Source organism: Zootoca vivipara, chromosome 1, assembly GCF_965207765.1.
Source record: "Zootoca vivipara chromosome 1, rZooViv2.hap1.1, whole genome shotgun sequence".
Classification (NCBI taxonomy): domain Eukaryota; kingdom Metazoa; phylum Chordata; class Lepidosauria; order Squamata; family Lacertidae; genus Zootoca; species Zootoca vivipara.
This window is the reverse complement of record NC_142582.1, coordinates 127,427,602-127,446,075: the sequence shown is the minus strand read 5'-3', so window position 1 is coordinate 127,446,075 and position 18,474 is coordinate 127,427,602. Positions and strand designations below refer to the sequence as shown.

The 18,474-nt window shown below is 45.6% G+C and overlaps 1 protein-coding gene across 6 annotated transcripts in view; it reads right to left on the bottom strand.

Moving 5' to 3' along the window:
• The window catches only part of RTN1 (reticulon 1), a 138,533-nt gene that overhangs the window by 54,289 nt on the left and 65,770 nt on the right, over window positions 1–18,474 (bottom strand). For all 6 annotated transcript variants that reach the window (XR_004691867.3, XR_015951075.1, XR_015951077.1 and 3 more), the window contains exons 2-3: window positions 17,123–17,857; window positions 13,133–13,933 (exon numbers count right to left, since the gene is read on the bottom strand). Coding sequence is in view for 2 of the 6 variants with exons in the window: in XM_035104128.3 (XP_034960019.3) it covers window positions 13,133–13,933; window positions 17,123–17,857 (1,536 nt within the window). In the remaining 4 variants the exon portion in view is untranslated. The remainder of the gene's footprint in view (window positions 1–13,132; window positions 13,934–17,122; window positions 17,858–18,474) is intronic.

Here is an 18,474-nt window from a genome sequence, read left to right as displayed (position 1 = left end):
TTCCCATCATCCCTGACCACTGGTCCTGTTAGCTAGGGATGATGGGAATTGCAGTCCCAAAACAGCTGGAGGACCAAGTTTGGCCATGCCTGACCTAGGAAAACAAGGTCAGGTATCTGAAGAAGTGTGCATGCACACGAAAGCTCATACCAAAATAAAAACTTAGTTGGTCTTTAAGGTGCTACTGAAGGAATTTTTTTATTTTACTAGGAAAACAAGTCTGCTGCCTTGGGCTTCACAGCAGAAGAAGGGAAAGATACAAATATAAGAAACAAATCAAAACAGCACAGAATCCTGTGGCACCTTAAAGAGTAACAGGTTGATTGTAGCATGACCCTTTTCTTAAACTAGGGCTGGTATGGGAAACCAATTGTCAGATGGGCAAATGGTTACGGATGATGGATTTGTAGTCATAGAATCATATAATTGTACAATTGGATGGGACCACAAGAATGATCTAGTCCAGGGTTTCCAAAACTTGGGTATCCAGCTGTTTTTTGGACTAAAGTTCCCATCATCCCTGATCACTGGTCCTGCTAGCTAGGGATGATGGGAATTGTAGTCCAACAATAGCTGGAAACCCAAGTTAGGGACCCAGGTGGCGTAGTGGTTAAACCACTGAGCCTAGGGCTTGCTGATCAGAAGGTCGGCGGTTCGAATCCCTGTGACGGGGTGAGCTCCCGTTGCTTGGTCCCAGCTCCTGCCAACCTAGCAGTTCGAAAGCACGTCAAAATGCAAGTAGATAAATAGGAACCGCTACAGCGGGAAGGTAAACGGCGTTTCCATGTGCTGCTCTGGTTTGCCAGAAGCGGCTTTGTCATGCTGGCCACATGACCTGGAAGCTATACGCCGGCTCCCTCGGCCAATAATGCGAGATGAGCGCGCAACCCCAGAGTCGGTCACGATCAGGGGTCCCTTTACCTTTACCTTACAAGTTTGGGGAACCCTGATCTAGTCCATCAAAGCAACATCTTGAGGGCTATTCAAGTCCCCCATCCCTGCTGTAAACGGCAAGTGGTCTCTGCATTTCAGAGATGAAAGTAGGGACATCACACGCCTAGTCTCGTACTGAAGATCACTCGCTGCCACACAATTAAATATCGCTGAAGGCTCTTCGGGGCTTGCTGCTTTCATTTACTCTCCAATAATCTGTACTGCACTGATTCAAAAGCCAAGTAGCTGTTATGTAGCAGAAAAACACAACTGTCACGCATTACCAGCAATTCAAATGAAACTTCTATCACCAGATTTACACCACATGCTGCCTTGGTGTTCATGCGCATACATTTACACACATGTGCACTCACACACACACACACACCCCATCTCATCTCCAATAGGGTGCTTATGATGGCAATCATGGCATTAACTGGTCCTATTTGTTGTCCCTCTTCTCCTTGGGATTCCTGGTTGATCTGCATCCGGCGACGTGTCTCTTAATCATGAGAAAGGGGGAGACAAGATTGTTTAGGAGCGAAGCTGCAGTTGAAACTGGCAGCCAACATTACTTTCAAAATGAATAAATGACCTGCCCTTCAGCGACATCAGATAAAGCGCGATGCTTTGTCACACATCAGCCTGAAGGCCAGCAGGGACAATCGCGAGATCTCCAGTTTGCAGGATATATTTTAAGTGCAATTGTTCCTCGGAGACACACAGCGATGCGGGAAAAATTACTTTCCTCCCTTTTAAAAATGGACTGACGTGTGTGCTTTGTGGCTAAGGGTTGCTAAACAGGAAAACAATGCCCTGGGAACAAATATGTTCTTTCAAGAGACATCAGCACCTTCCCCTGTAGCTCAAGCTGGAGAGACACCTGCCATTTCCATCCCCAACTGTGGCGAGTGTGACTGTACTGATGTTGTGATAGGTGTGCCTCCCTGGCCTTCACACCTGACCCCTGCCACCTCCAGAGTCCAGTCCCAGGTGTGTAGGGTCTGGCTGAGAGGGAAGGCACTCTGTGTATGCTCAGAACCACTCTCAACTTGGCTTATGCCACCGGCCCTCGGTCCTGTATACCTGAAGGAGCGTCTCTACCCCCATCGTTCTGCCCAGACACTGAGGTTCAGTGCCAAGGGCCTTCTGGTGGTTCCCTTGCTGCGAGAAGCCAAGTTACAGGGAACCAGGCAGAGGGTCTTCTCGGTAGTGGCACCCGCCCTGTGGAACGCCCTCCCACCAGATGTCAAAGAGAAAAACAGCTACCAGACTTTTAGGAGACATCTGAAGGCAGCCCTGTTTAGGGAAGCTTTTAATGTTTAATCAATTATTTTATTTCATTTTTCTGTTGGAAGCCGCCCAGAGTTATAAATTTATTATTTATAAATAAATAATAATAATAATAATAATATATTATTATTATTATTATTATTATTATTATTATTATTAATGTTTTGTTGGAAGCTGCCCAGAGTGGCTGAGGAAACTCAGCCAGATGGGCGAGGTATAAATAATAATAATATATTATTATTATTATTATTAGTTCCAGATTAGAGTGCCGACATTCAAAACTGACCGTCCACAACCAATACAGAGATGCGTAGGTTTGGTCCATGTGCAAAGGCCAGGGACCATGCCTTGACCTTGCATGCCAGTTGTTCCTGAGCCAATGTGGTGTAGTGTTAGAGACTAAGACCAGGGAGACCAAGGTTCAAATTCCCACCCAGCTGTCAAGCTCAATGAGTGACCTTGGACCCGTCACTGCCTCTTAGCCTAACCTACCTCACAGGGTTGTTGTGATAAAACGGAGAGTAGGAAAGCTAGGCATCCCACATATAGCTCCCGGGAGAAAAGGGTGGGATGCGATTAATTGTCGTCATCATTTGGAGAAGGTGGTCCGCCAGGGATCCCTTTGCTGGAGGTTCCCTCAAACCTGGAGGGAGGGGGTCAGAGGAGGTGCATGAGCTGGAGGCAGTCCTGATGGAGAAACTATGACACTGGGATAGGATCCTCTTTCTTCAAGGGGGTGAGATTGAGGACTCTAAGTCAAAACCTCAAATGAATGAGAGTCCAACACCTCCTAAGGGAGACCTTTCCACTGTCGAATAGCTCTTACCATAAGGAAGTTCTTCCTGATGCTTAGTCAGAAAGTCCTTTCTTGCAACTTGTAGCCATTTGTCTGGATCCTACCCTCCGGAGCAGTAGAAAACATCCCCATGTGAGAGCCCTTTAGATATTTGAAGTTGCTATCACATCTCCTCTCAGTCTCCTCTTTCCCAGGCTAAATATACCCAACTCCCTCAATAATGATGATGATGATGATAGTAATTTATTTGTACCCTGCCCATCTGACTGAGTCTCGCTAGCCACTCTGGATGGCTCCCAATCGAGTGTTAAAACAATACAGCATTAAATATTAAAAACTTTTAAAAATAGGATAGCTGCTTATTTCCTTGACATCTGATGGAAGGGCGTTCCACAGGGCTGGTGCCACTACCGAGAAGGCCCTCCGTCTGGTTCCCTGTAACCTCACTTCTCGCAATGAGGGAACCACCAGAAGGCCCTCAGCGCTGGACCTCAGTGTCCGGGCAGAACGATGGGGGTGGAGACGCTCCTTCAGGTATACAGGACCGAGGCCGTTTAGGGATTTAAACTGTCCTTCATAAGGAATGCTTGTTTTCCGGACCCTTAATCATCTTGGTCACCCTCCTCTGCATACCTTCTAGCTTGTCAATATCCTTCTTAAACTGTGGTGCTCAGAACTCCAGATGTGGTCTGACAAAGGAAGAAAAGAGTGATACCATGACTTCCCTTGACCTGGACACTAGACTTCTGTTGATGCAGCCTTGAACAGCATTAGCCCTTTTTGCTACTGCGTCACACCGTTGACTCATGTTAAACTTGAGGTCCATTAAGACCCCTAGATCCTTTTCGCATGTACTACTGGCAGTCCAGGTGTTCCCCATCTTCTATTTGTGCAGCGGGTTCTTCCTGCCTAAGTCCAGAACCTGACATTTGTCCCTACTGAAATCCATTTTGTTAGCTTGGGGCCAGTTCTCCAATCTGTTAAGGTCTTACAACAGCCTGAGACCCGTGTAAGGCCTCACATCAGAGGCCTATTTGCGAACTGAGTCATAATATTTAGCATGGTGGCTTTCAAACTGTGATCTGTGGGAGCCCCTAACATAATGGCAACTCGATCCATGAGAAGAACAGTAGAGATCAATACATTTCCTTTGAGAACCGGCATGCCCACTACTGCCATTCCCCCCTCCTGAGTAGACCTTTTGGTACATTTGTGGGGCAACAGAGCATGAGTCCTTAGCAAGACAATGCAGGCACTGCGGCATAGCTGCCAAGTTTTCCCTTTTCTCGCAAGGAAGCCTATTCAGCATAAGGGAATTTCCCTTAAAAAAGGGAGAACTTGGCAGCTATGCACTGCGGCTGACCCAACGCTCCCCAAATTCTCTGCAATGCACAGGATCAATGTGTGAGAAGCCCAGGGGTTCCTCAGCAGCCAGGATGACCCGGAAATGGTTTCCTTTGAAGGAAACCACCTCAAACAAAGAGGGGGTTCCTCTCCGCTATAGTTATTCAAGCGCTATAAAAAGCAAACCAGATGGGGCCAGAATGCAGGAGCTCTCGCAGCAGATGGCTCCGAAATATTAAGCTAAGCATCCCTTCTGCTCTGAGCTCGGTTGCAGCGTTGCTGCCGATTACAAAGCCAGCCTACTTAGCAAAACACGCAGACGACGGAATCCAGCCTCACGTGTGTGTGTTTGCTCAAATATCCTAGCAAAACATCCCATTCTCCCATTCTGCACCCCACAAATTCTTATTTGTCAGGAGAGATGCTGGTATTGTTCAGGCACGATTGTAGCAAACAAAGCCACTCCTGCGAAAAATGAACTCTCAGGCAACCTCTGCAAAACAGGCTGCACCGTGAAGCTTCAAAATCCCGCTTCTCCATGGTAACAGCAGCAACCTCTAGGAAGGCAAGTTATCTATAAACAGACATATATACAAGCTTTGCCGCCCTCCTTTTCCAATATCTCTATTCCGAGGTTATAGGTGTTTTCAATCTTTTTTTTCTAATGTTTTGCTCCCCTGTTTGCCCTCCTAGGCTCCTTTGGGAGAAAGTGCGGGCCAGAAATTTAATAAATAATAACAGTGAGTGGAAAGAAAGGAAATAAAATCTTTGGGGTGGGCTGGCTCTTGAGAATTCCCCCTGGGGGGAAAGGATGCATGAGCTCATTGTGCACCGTTATGAAAGCCGGCACAAATAAAAGATAAAAGAAATGGGTAAGAATCAAGGTCTGAATGCTGCAAATCAAAGCAGCTCTTTCCCTCAACTTCCAGACTCAGACCCGAAATCCAAATCATAAAGCTCAGTAAAGCAGTAAGTCTAGATTTGGGCAAATTCTCTGCGTGCCTCCACCCCTTTTTAAGCACCTTCCCAAGTTTCAGAAACACAAGGCAGTTGCTTTTTATCGAGTCGCATCGTACTTCATACGACTAGATCAGTATTGTCTCTACAATGACTGGCAGGGTTTAAGTAGAAGGCGGCAAATGTGTCCTCTCTTATGCACTTCAAAATACGGCAACCCTAGATCTTTGTTTGCGGTTGTAAGGTATACCTTAAAATTAAGGTGCCAATGTGATCAACAGATGTTTGCATGCAGGGAACTGCGACGGACCACACCTGAGTGTGCCTTTGTTTAAAATGGAGAAGTGTAGTACATTTCAAACTGGTGCCAATGTTCCCTTCAACCGTGCATTTTTTATCTTGCGAAAAGAAGTGGAGTTGTTCCTCTTCTACCAGATTCTGCCAGGATAATATGGCAATAAACAGAATGTCTATTCTTTCCGATTGTTGTTTTTTTCCTTTTCGAACTGCTGTGCAGTGCTTGCCGCCTCTGGTTTTGAATCTTTCTTTTCTTTTCTTCTTCGCATTTCTTTATTTTTCAATTGTACGTTTTATCTTTTTTTGTTTGTGCATTTGTGTTGTTTGCCTTCAGGAAAATGCTAGTTAATAGAAGGCGCAGGAAAGAAAATTGTTTTAAAAGGAATTACCAATAAGGAGAAATTCCCCAAGCAATAGAACATGTTGGTCCTTTTCCATTTTTGGCAGCTGTTTATTTTTTGCTTGTTTGTTTGTTTGCAGAGGGGCTAACAAACCTCAGATAGCAGTCGCCATTGTTCACTTTTGCCCGACAGAGGAACTGTGCTTTTAACAGCTCAATGGCAAGCAGATATTCATCAGGAACAGCATTCCCCATTTCATCTCCATCCTGGGGAAACTGCACCAGTTGAATTCCTGTCCATTGTGCTGCTGCTAAAAAGCCCAGAGTCTCTGTCAAGGAAACAAAGTAGGTATACTAGTGATATTGTGCAGAATGCCACGGCGAGACTCCTTACGGGGCCCTCGCCGTGAGATCACATTCATCCAGGGCTTTACCAGCTGCACTGGCTCCCGGTGGAGTACAGGGTCAGGTTTAAGGTGCTGATTTTGACCTTTAAAGCCTTATGCAGCTTAGGACCCTCGTACCTACGGGACCGCCTCTCCCAGTATGCCCCGCAGAGGACATTAAGATCCACAAATAATAACATACTGGAGATCCCGAGTCACAAGGTGGTTAGACTGGCCTCGACCAGGACCAGGGCCTTCTCAGTTCTAGCCCCGACCTGGTAGAACGCTCTCTCTCAGGAGACTAGAGCCCAGCAGGAGTTGTCATCTTTTCGTAGGGCCTGCAAGATGGAGCTGTTCCGCTTGGCCTTTGGACTGACTCAGTCTGACCCCGGTGTTACCCTCCCCTAAGGCTTTATCCTACAGATATTTACATGAGGTTGCACTTGTAGATTCCTAATTTTAAAATTGAATTTTAACATGGTATTTAATCTGCATTTTAATTGAATTGTTTCTTTTATGCTTGCTTTGACATTCTTGTTAGCCGCCCTGAGCCCGGTCTTGACTGGGAAGGGCGGGGTATAAATAAAATAATAATAATAATAATAATTAATATTATTATACTTTACATGGGCTACAGGCTCTCTGGGGAGTGGTATAACAAAAGCTTCCCCCAAAATAAGTCCAATTTGGTTATTGTAGGCACAGCCAGGGTGTAGCTTAAGGATGACAACTCATGAAAGCAAGATTGTTTTCTCCTGCTCTAGAAGGTAGGAATCCAACTGTTGGCTTCAAGTTACAAGAAAGGAGATTCCGACTACACATCAGGAAGAACTTTCTGAGGCACAGGATATAGGTCATAATATACAATTTGAAGATTGGATAAAACTATGGAAAACAAATTTGAAATTTATGCATTATATTTTGTTGAGAGGGAACTATATGAAGATGATGTATAGATGTATGTATAGATGTATGTATACAACATATATGTATACAACTATATGAAGATGATGTATACAACACCAATTAAATTGGCAAAAAATGTATAAAGATGAAAAGAAAGAATGTTGGAGATGTGAAGCAGAGGGTTTGTTCTATCATGTGTGGTGGGATTGCGAAAAGGTAAAATTGTACTGGGAAATGATATATACATTTGTTAAACAACCAGAGGCTTTCTTGTTAGGCATTTTAGGCCAAGATCTACCGAAAGAGAAGAGGACGCTATTTATTAGGAAGAACTTCCTGACAGTAAGAGCTGTTCGACCGTGGAATTTGCTGCCAAGGAGTGTGGTGGAGTCTCCTTCTTTGGAGGTCTTTAAGCGGAGGCTTGACAGCCATCTGTCAGGGATGCTTTGATGGTGTTTCCTGCTTGGCAGGGGGTTGGACTGGATGGCCCTTGTGGTCACTTCCAACTCTATGATTCTATGATCTATTATTCTATGTATGCCACTACAGCGGCGAGAATGTTGATAGCACAAAATTGGAAGACTGGAGAAGTACCAACTAAAGAACAATGGCAAGAAAAACTGATGAGCTATGCAGAAATGGCGAAACTGACGGACAGACTACGGGAAAAAGACAACAGTGACTTTGAAAGAGAATGGGAACCATTCATTGTATATTTGCAGAAACAAAGAAAGACTATTAACTTGGTGGCAGGATTTAAATAAACACTCACACTTTCAGTAAAAAAATATGTAGAAAACAAGGAAATAATACAATGTATTTTTTTTTAAGAGATAGCAGTGTGTAATAGGGGGGAAATAAATCAGAAGTGGAAGTTGGGGGGAGCCCAGGAGGGGGTGGGAAGAGGGAAGGTAATATGAATGTTATGGATATGTGATATTTGTAATAATTGAAAAAGAAACTGGAATGAAAGTTTAATTTAAAAAAGGAAGAACTTTCTGAAAGAGCTGTTCTACAGTAGAACGGTCTCCCTTGGAAGGTGCCAGATCCTTCCTTGGAGGTTTTCAAGCAGATGTTGGAGGGCCACCTGTCGTGGATGCTTTAGTTGGGATTCCTGCATTGCAGGGGGTTGGACTGGATGACCCTCAGGGTCCCTTCCAACTCTACAATTCTAGATAGAAGTCTGATAGATGGGCTGGACCATGAAGGCAGAAGCCACAAAACACTTTTTTGCTCATCTGCAGCAAAGCCGAGCTATTCTATGTGTTAGCAAAGCTCTTGACAGCAAGCAATATACCCACTCATCATACCAGGCCGACACAGATCAACCTATCACAACCCAGACCCCAGTACAGATCAGCCAATCACAATCCCCGCCAATACCAATCAATCTTTCACAATGCTAGCAGCAACACAGACCGCATCGGTGCCATACATTAAAGCAGCAGCATGCCACTTTAACCAGTCATGGCTTCCCCAAAGGAATTCTGGGGACTGTAGTTTCTTAAAGGTGCTGCGAAATGTTAGATGAGACCCTGTGTTCCCCTCGCAGAGGTACATCTCTGAAGCAAAATATCCAAGTTCTCCATATTTATTCCTTAGTACTATTTTGTGCCTTGACCCTTGACACTCCCCCCCTCTCTCTTGTTTGCTTCCAAGCCAGAATTTGAAACGATGGTTCGAACTGGATTCTGAATTAAGGTTTCCAGCCTAACTACCCTATTTTTTGTGCATTGTAACAAAAGAAGCAAGGAAGAGAATTAGAATATGGAAAGGGAGGACTGGGGAAGAGTGTTAAGTCCTGGAGGCTAAACCATGGTTTGGCTGTGAGATCTGAACCAGTCGAAACTATACAGGACTTTAGTGCCTTTGCCTCAGAACAACAGCCAAAACCATTTGCCCAGGTAAACATCTACTTGGAGATGCCCTGTTCCAGCGAAACTCATTTTTGAGAATCCAGACTATAGGTTATTATGATAAAGGAATAGCTCTGCTTCTTAACTGACATATGTACACTTCTCTAATACAACCTTGGCTGTGAGTCCTAAAAACCCACTCCCTGCCTTGCAGACCTTTCCCCACCTAGCGGGGTTAGGACTGACTCCATCTACAAAAGCTGAGGCTACTGAAGGGGCCAGATAGCATCTTGGTTGCCTCTTAGCGCAGACTGAGGTCATCAAGCCTGAGCTTCCACCTGCCATGAACCACCATTGGCAGCAACAGCAGCAGACGTGTTCCTATGCTTAAGATAATAGTTTTTTGTCTCTTGCCAATTGTGCTGTTTTAAAACGTGCATTCTATATTTGACTTCCTTTAGCAATGTTGTCTTCTGAAATGTTTAAGGTTTTTTTTGTTAAAATTGCTGCATTGAATGTGCATATTATTACAGTGGAACCTCGGTTTATGAAAACCTCGGTTTACAAATTTTCGGTTTACGAACGCCGCGGACCCATTTGGAACGGATTAATTCACTTTCCATTACCTTCAATGGGAAAGTTCACTTCAGTTTACGAACACTTCAGTTTATGAACAGACTTCCGGAACCAATTACACCCATGCTTCGGGTTAAGTACGCTTCAGGTTGAGTACTCCGCGGACCCGTCTGGAACGGATCAATCCACTTTCCATTACTTTCAATGGGAAAGTTTGCTTCAGTTTATGAATGCTTCAGTTTATGAACAGACTTCCGGAACCAATTGTGTTCATATACCGAGGTACAACTGTATTATTATTATTCCCCACCCATCTGGCTGGTTTTCCCAGCCACTCTGGGCAACTTACAGCATACATTAAAACATAATCAAACATCAAAACTTCCTGATATAGGGCTTCCTTCAGATGTCGTCTAAAAGTTGCATAGTTCTTTATCTCCTTGACATCTGAAGGGAGGGTGTTCCACAGGGAGGGTGCCACGACCAAGAAAGCCCTCTGCCTGTAGTTGACCCCCTTTGCAGTATTTTATTTTGAAATTTATAAGATGATATTTGAGCTTTGTGTTCATTACGTTGCTTTGAATGTATACTTTATATTTGACTTCCTTCCGGAATGTTTTATTCTGGATCGTTTGGGTTTGATGTTTTAATGCATGTTGTAAACGACTTTTAGATTCTTTTCCCTTAAAAAAACATAAAGCAATATACAAATGATAACAATAATAAAATAAGAATAGAGTTTTAGACAGTATGAGAGTTCAGTTCTGTGCTTTTTCATCATTGCCACTGGATGGCAACAAATGCTCAAAAGAAAGAACTAGCTCCGCTGCAAATCTCTGATCTGTTTCCATCTCACAATCACGTTTCGGGGCCTGCGGAAGCAAAACTCATAATAAGGTCACACTGCAAAGAGACCGGGAGCAAAAAAGGAGACGATGAGCAGCAGTCAGAAAAACAGAGGCAGCTTTCAAAGCTCTGTGCGATGCAACCTCCCCAAATGAGGACATCAGTGGTGTCATAGCTAACATTCTGTTTTACACTTCCACATTTTAATCTGGACTTGCTTAGGCCTCAAGAACAGGAGTGCCAACGGCTAGGCATTTTAATGCATCTTCTTTGCTGAATAACAGAACACTCGATAGTAAACAGGCTGATTAAATATCTAAGAGTTGGCAACCCTGCTCTCAAGTCTTGAGCAAGCCATATTAAATTCAGATTAAATTTTGAAGATGCAAAACAACACAAATACACACAGAGGGAGGGAGGGAGGGAGAGAAGGAGAGGGAAAGAGACGCCTCTTGTTTCACCAGCGTTCACCTCTGGCTTCACCCTCACCCATCAGATATTTTCGAAAATAATTAATTGTTAACCTGACTCAAGAATGCCCATATAATCTTGCAAACTGACACCACTGTATTCACTACTATTATGCTGATACCCTTTCTGCCTATACTGTGGAGGCAACATAAAATGTCATTCATATTGTTTGGAGGAAAGTACAAACTGGCTTGGTTTTGAACCACTCTGCCATGGCTGCCTTGCCCCCAAAGAATTCTGGGAACTGTAGTTTAGTGAGAGTTCTGAAGATTCTCTGTTCCATAAAACCACTCTCCCTACCAGAACTACAGTTCCTAACATGTGCAAGTCCCAAACTTGTCATAGACTCTCCCAGGTGTCCCAGCCACCCTCTCTTACAGCCTATCCTATCTTACAAGGCTGGCATGATAAAATGAGGGAACCCCTAACTGTACTGTCTTGAGTTCAATAGAGGAACAGTAGGATTTTAAGAGATGAATAAGGCAGGTAGGCAGGTGAGTATTACTCAGTGCTCCTGACTAGTAAATTGGCCAAAGCTGAAATTATCTAACGAAGCTTGAAGTAGTTTACAACAGGAGTGAATTTAGCTCTATTTTTCTCTTTTTATGGGCAAACATAATGGTTTTCATCTTGGCTATGTATCAAGAAAAGCTGACAAATGGCACTGTCGATAACAGCAAAAGCTCCCAGAGTATATTAGGAAATAATGAACAGAACCTCCGGGGAAATCTATCGCAGCTGCTGCTTTTATTATTATTATTTTTAAAAATCACTGTTTATGGACCAGCCAACTCTGAACAATCATCGTTGTGGGTTTGGTACATTTCGTAGCTTTCTATTTAAACAGAACCCAAGAGAAACAAGATACGTGCAGCAGAAATTCAACAGAAGTGCACTTTTGGCCAAGGGGGTCCATGTGGGAAGGAAGCTTTCGCCACCTTTCTACATGCCTGCTGGGGGAACTGTCCTGAGTAAGGAAAGGTTGGATCTTCCCATCCATTGTGCATGAGATGAGCAACAGGCTATCAATGGCTACCAACTACAATGGTTATGTACTCGCTTGAAGGAATCAAGAGGCCATGGAGAGTGCTATGACACTTGTGATCTGCTTGTGGGAATCTCAACAGACACCTGGTTGGCCCCTGTGAGAACAGGATGCTGGGTTACATGGGCCAATGGCCTGATCCCGCAGGGCTGTCTTTCTGTTAATGCAGCAGTTTATGCAACGTGGCAGTTTGTGCATTTAGCTAATAATATTAAGAGGCGATTTCCCGAAAGGGAACACCATTTGTGGTAAGCATGGGGGATGTCTGAAAGTATCTGAGAACATGCGCAAAGTGGATTGTTTTTATGCTGCAAAGGCAAGTGGCCAAACCAAAAGGAGCTTGGATGCAGGCTACATTGAAGACAACACCCATAGTTCCATCTCAGTCGTAATCAACTCTGTTTAAGAACTTCTCCCTCCCGGCACATGAATGTACTTACCTTGAAGGGAAGACAAGGGAAGGGAAGACTCCTAATTCCTCCTGTTTCTGCTACGTTGGGTAGCTCCAACCTGCCACACCCATGACAAACTTTTAACCCAAAAATGCCTCCAGGAACTCATTTCTTAATCTTTTATCATACAATTGCACAATGGTAGTGGTGCTCCTTTTGCAACCCACCTTGGATCAGGCCACAATCCACTAGTGAGGGCCAGTGTACTCAGTAGTGTAATGTGGGGAAGGGAACACAGGGACAGTTGCCCCAGGTGCAAAATTGTTAGGGGCAAAACATTTTAGCGCCCTGTGTGATGCCTCAATACGGCTGCACACTTCCATTGCTGGGCTCCATTTAAAACAGCTTCTCCACCCAAACCCGGAATTGACCTCTCCAGACAACGGAACGGCTCTTCTTTTCTCATCTCTGTGGCTGTGATCTCCTGGGTGATGCAGACACCATTAGGCAGCTGGATGTGTGTGCATACTCCATCCATTTCCCTCTCACCCACCCTTTCTGCACAGCCCTGGACACTGGCAAACCATGCTATGCCACTGAGCGTACCAGACAAAGCTAGCTCCCACCAGCCCGTTTCATATTCTGGCCAACGTGCATTCATTTAGAGGATGAACGAACGGACATACAAAATTACCTTTCTGCTTATTTAGAAACGGGAGCGGTGGGGAAGGCCAGGGACTCCTTGCCGCTGGGTCTTTGGACGATGGTTTGTTTGCGGCAACAGCTGCTGCCGCCTCGGCCGATTTCTTCTCTGCTACTTTGTCCTTTGTCTCTTCATCGCCAACAGCCGAAGCAGGCGTTGGGTCAGGGTTCGCTTTGGGCGAGGTGAAGGAGCACTTCAGGTAGGCGGCAGAATCCGCGAGATTCTCCCTGTTCATCCTGCTCTCCTGCGAGCTGCTTACGTGGTAATTTGAAGCCCTGCTGTTCTCGTTCCTCGAGTGGCTCTCCTCTTGGATGATGTCCATAATGACGGGCTTCATCAGGGGCGAGTCGTGCTCCCGCTTCGGGCTCTCCTCAGAGGCCGACGAGGCGTCGCATGACTCGATGATGAGCTCGCTGTCCAGTTCGGCCTCACGCTCCTCTCTCAGGATGCTGTACTGTATTGAAGGAGAAGCCGGGGAGGGAGGAGGGCCCCCGGCGTGGCTGAAGGTCATGTAATTGGAGTGGAGGACCTCCTCGGCGGCCAGGGGGTCTTCTGAGACCAGCTCTATCTCGGAGTCGCCAGACTCGGCGCTGCTCCCTTCGTTGTCTCCAGGAGGGCCGCCGGCTGCAAATTCCGGAACCTTCTTTTTAGGACCTTGCTTGTCTGGCGCAACAGCTGGAGACCTCTGGCCTTCTGGGCGTTCGTGGGGAAAGCCCTTTGCTTCTTTAATGGCACTGATAAGCTCGTCTTCAGACAGGCTTCCCTTACCTTGGGCCTCTGCGCCAGAAGCTTCTGGGGTTTCAACGGAGATCACCGGGTGGCGGGAGGGGAGAGGAGGGGGGGGAAGTGAAGGAGAGCCAAGAAGCAGGGAGGGGAGAAAACGAGGCAGAATAAAAGAGGAAAAGGGAAGGAGAAAACATTAGCAAAAATCGTATTTTGTCTGTTAAGGAAACAAAGAGCACCTGATAAATATTCTTCTGAAGAAATCTGTGCTGCAGAAGTTTGAGCATTTCCTCAATCTGGTGCCTTCCAAATGTTTTGGACTACAGCTCTTATCAGGTCCAGCCAGCACAGCTGCGCTCAAATTATAAAGCAGCCTGTTTTGTGCGTAGATAAGAACGACTGTTCATTCCGACAATACTGCAAGTAGGAAGCAGGGTTTCAAAATATGTTTAGAGATGGGGACAGAAGCATTCAAAGACGGGTGCTTGAATCTGTGAGACAACTGAGGTGGGCACAGCACTCCACAGGCGGGCCGTTTTGCCTCGATTCTTCTCAAACCCTAAACCTCCTCTCAGTGGCGGAGCTTCATGCTCCAGCACCGGGGGGGGGGCGGAGAGCAGGCGTGGGCGTGGCTGGTGACACGGTGTCCAGTGCGGGCGGAGAGCAGCCATGATGGCACCCCACCGGGATCGCACTGCCAGGGGGGTACGCTCCCCCCCACTCCTCTTACTCTGCCAGTGCCTCCTCTTCACACCTAAGGCTGCTGGAGCCCCCCCCCCAAAGTCCTTCAGTGGTGAATTCAATGCAGGTGAACTCACTTCTTGACCCAAAGGGTCTTCAGTGATGGGGGTGGCTGTTTGCTTCATTCTAGCCATTTTTGGACCTTCATGGTGTGCCTGCTCAAATCCACACACAACTCTGCTTGAACAGGCAGAGTTGAAGATAGAAACTTTGAAAACAGCTAACAGGGCGAGCAACCATTTCTCCCACGCTTGCAAAATCTCTTGAGCTTTTGCAAGTACTGAAAGAAAGCACTTAAAAACAACAACCCGAAGATACCAGTTGTTTTTAATGTTCATGCATCCCTAATGACATGTGATACAGATCCCATCTGTACCATATATTTAAAGGTTATCCCCCCAAATTATCCTGGGGACTGTTAGTTTGTTGAGCATGTGGAGAGTTGTTAGGAGAACCCCCTTGCAGAGCTACTGCGGGTATAGGGCAGTATATAAATTGAAAAAATAATAATAATCAGTGCTACTTTCTAGAAAAAGAGGTGCTGGAACTCAATATGAACACCTCCTTTGTTCTCTTATGATGGCAATGGCGCTCACTTGCGAGATGCCAGAACTCAGTTCCGGTGAGTTCCAGCTGAAAAAAGTCATGATAATAAAAACAACAACACAGTTGTTGTTGTTGTTGTTGTTGTTGTTGTTAGTATTTATATACCGCCCTATACCCACACGTCTCAGGGCGGTTCACAGGATAAAATCAGAATATAAAACCACAAAATACATAATCAAATAACAACAACATCAACAACCCAACCCCATTCCCAGCCCCCTTACAAATTACAGTTCCCAAGAATCTTTATAGCACTCGTGTGCCACAACTGTTAAAATGGCATACGAGTGCTATGAAGGTATGGTACGGGTGCAACCAGAGTTTGATTCTTCCCTGCTTCTGAGCTGTATGAAGTCCAGAGCAATCCTGACCCAGGAGAGAGCACTGGACATTCACCCTGCCTTTGTTACAGCTTGCCGATGTACAATTCCACAGGTATCAATGCGTGCGTAGAAGAAAGCACCCAGGGAGGCTGTTGTAGTCCCGAAGGAACACCAGGCCCTTGGGATACAAAAGCATCTCTCTGCCCCAAAATCTCTGTTTTGTTTTAACTATTTATTTTGTGCTCTTATCCTGGGTTTTTATGTTGTGAACAAGAAATTTTAACAATGCTGCCAAACCAGGCAGGCTTCGGTCCAGAGTACCAGAAGGTGGCTGTGATTCAACCATGCCCCGGGTGAGTTTCTTGAGGCTGCCAACTGCCAATTGGTGTCCTCCGTCAATGACAACGCTACGCCAAATCTAGGGCTGTGCGATGTATCGATATATTGTCCCAAACCAGCGTGAAGTCTGGATCGTGATATCATGTTCATAATTTTTGATCTGGCAATACATATTGTGAACCATGGTGTGTGTGTGTGTGTGTGTGTGTGTGTGCGCGCGCGCTATGCAAAAATCACACTGTGGGGAAAACCATGAAGCTAGCCAATGCTGCTCTCGATTCCTGCAGCCCCTGTTAGCCCTTCTGACTCAGCTCTCCCTTATCTCATCACAAGAGCAGGCGCCGGCAAAAATCACGATGCAGGGAAAACCAGAAAGGCAGTCAATGCCTCCACATAACTCCATCCTTATTTCAGACATTGTGGTATGTCGTGATGTTTAAAAAGGTAAAGGGATCCCTGACCATTAGGTCCAGTCGCGGACGACTCTGGGGTTGCAGCGCTCATCTCACTCTATTGGTCAAGGGAGCCGGCGTACAGCCTCTGGATCATGTGGCCAGCATGACTAAGCCGCTTCTGGCGAGCCAGAGCAGCACACGGAAACGCTGTTTACCTTCCCGCCAGAGCGGTGCCTATTTATCTACTTGCACTTTGACGTGTTTTCAAACTGCTAGGTTGGCAGGAGCTGGGACCGAGCAACGGGAGCTCACCCCGTCACGGGGATTCGAACCGCCGACCTTCTGATCGGCAAGCCCTAGGCTCTGTGGTTTAACCCACAGCGCCACCCGCATCCCTTATTTCAGACATTGTGATGTGATGTTTAGCTGGTAATATATCACAAGGCTGAAAGCCAGATATTGCCCAGCCCTACTGTTTGCCTCTGCACAGCTCCATCCTTATTTCGGACACTGTGATATATCGTGATGTTTAGCTGGTGATATAGCGTGATGCTGAAAACCAGATATCGCCCACCTCTCGCCAAAGCCCAAAGGGAAGGCTAGAAGTGCATTCTCAAGACCCTTTAGTTCTCACGCTTGAGTCTTCACAGCCCACTCAGAAGCATCTGCGACAATGATGCAAATGGCCTTAATTCCATGCACGCTTCAGCCCCAGAAAAAACTCCCACATGGGGATCAGTGCTTAATTTATATACCACAAAGCCACACGGACCACAATTGCTTCACACCGTAACAAATAATCCCCACATAAAGATGCATTTATATCCATGCTACCAGGTACAAGCAGTCTTTACCTGCCCCTGAAGAAGGTGGTGTAATAGAGCCCGGGCTATCGTCTTCTGGCTCGGACACCGTCACCGTGGGGACCACTTCGTGGCTTGGTTTGAGGCCTGCCTCTTGCTTTTCTGGTGTTTTCTCCTTTGCAACAGGCCCCTCTAAGGTTTCTATCTCAGTCAGCGTAATCTTGACGGGCGCTGTTACAGTGGGGTGGCGTTGCTGGCCGACAAACGTCTCAGATGGAAAAGTTGACCCCTCAAACAAACCTGGCTCTTTGGCCCAAGGTTTTCCCTCAAAAACTGTCCCTTTAGGTCCAGCAATATCCTCCAGGCATTTGTTATTCAAGCTCGGAGGCCCCACATCTCCCAAGCCTGTGTCACACCTCTCTTGACATTTGATCTCTTCCGATCGACTGATGTCCATGTATTTATAAGCGTCCGACTTCATCTGCTCCATGGGGTCAGCAAAGGTTTTGGTGACGTCGCTGGATTCTGCCGGGGTCATCTCTATCCCCGAATCGGAGCTGAACAGGCCGCGGGACTCGAACGCAGCCCCGTCCTGGGTGTGAAATCCTTCCGTGCTGTCTGAAGTCGTAACCTGGCTGCCCGCTTTGGGCAGGTTGCTGGTGAAGTAAGAGGAATCCTGAGATGCATAGAAGTCATCGGAAATCAGGGAAGTGTAAAAGGAGCCATTGCCCCTTTCTGATGTCTTGGAAGAACTATAATCATAGAAGTGAGAAGCCGCCATGCCTCCTAAAACAAACACAGAAATAAGGTTTAGTGTGGGAACCTGCTACCCTCCCTGTAAAGACTAACCATATATGTGTGTGTATTTATAATTTTTATTAAATTTTCTGTTTTACAATTTAAAGTACTCATTTTACACCCTTAAGATATCAGTGACTTCTCTTCTCCTCTTTCCATAGTTCATTTTACATATCATAAATCCCTGCATATTTTACAAAAACTATACTAATCGGTATTCCGTTACTGCATCCATCAAAACTTATTTATCTTAATGCAGCCAGCGTTTTCAGCTGTACGCAATTATTTCCCATATATTCAATAAACGTTTTCCAATTTTCTCTAAACGCATGTCCGTCCTGTTTGCTTATTCTATAAGTTGTGCATATTCCGTCAACTTAAGTTGCCATTCTTCTTTGGCTGGGACCTCACTCGTTTTCCATTTTGGGGCTAACAAAACAAGGGCCACAGTTGTAGCATACATAAATAACCTTTTCTGACACCTGGGAATTTCAGTCTGAATTATCCCCAACAGAAAGGACTCTTGGTTTTTTGGGGGAAGTACTTTTAAACATTTTAAAAGTTTTATTTTTTACAATACAAAAAATATATATGTAAAGACTAAC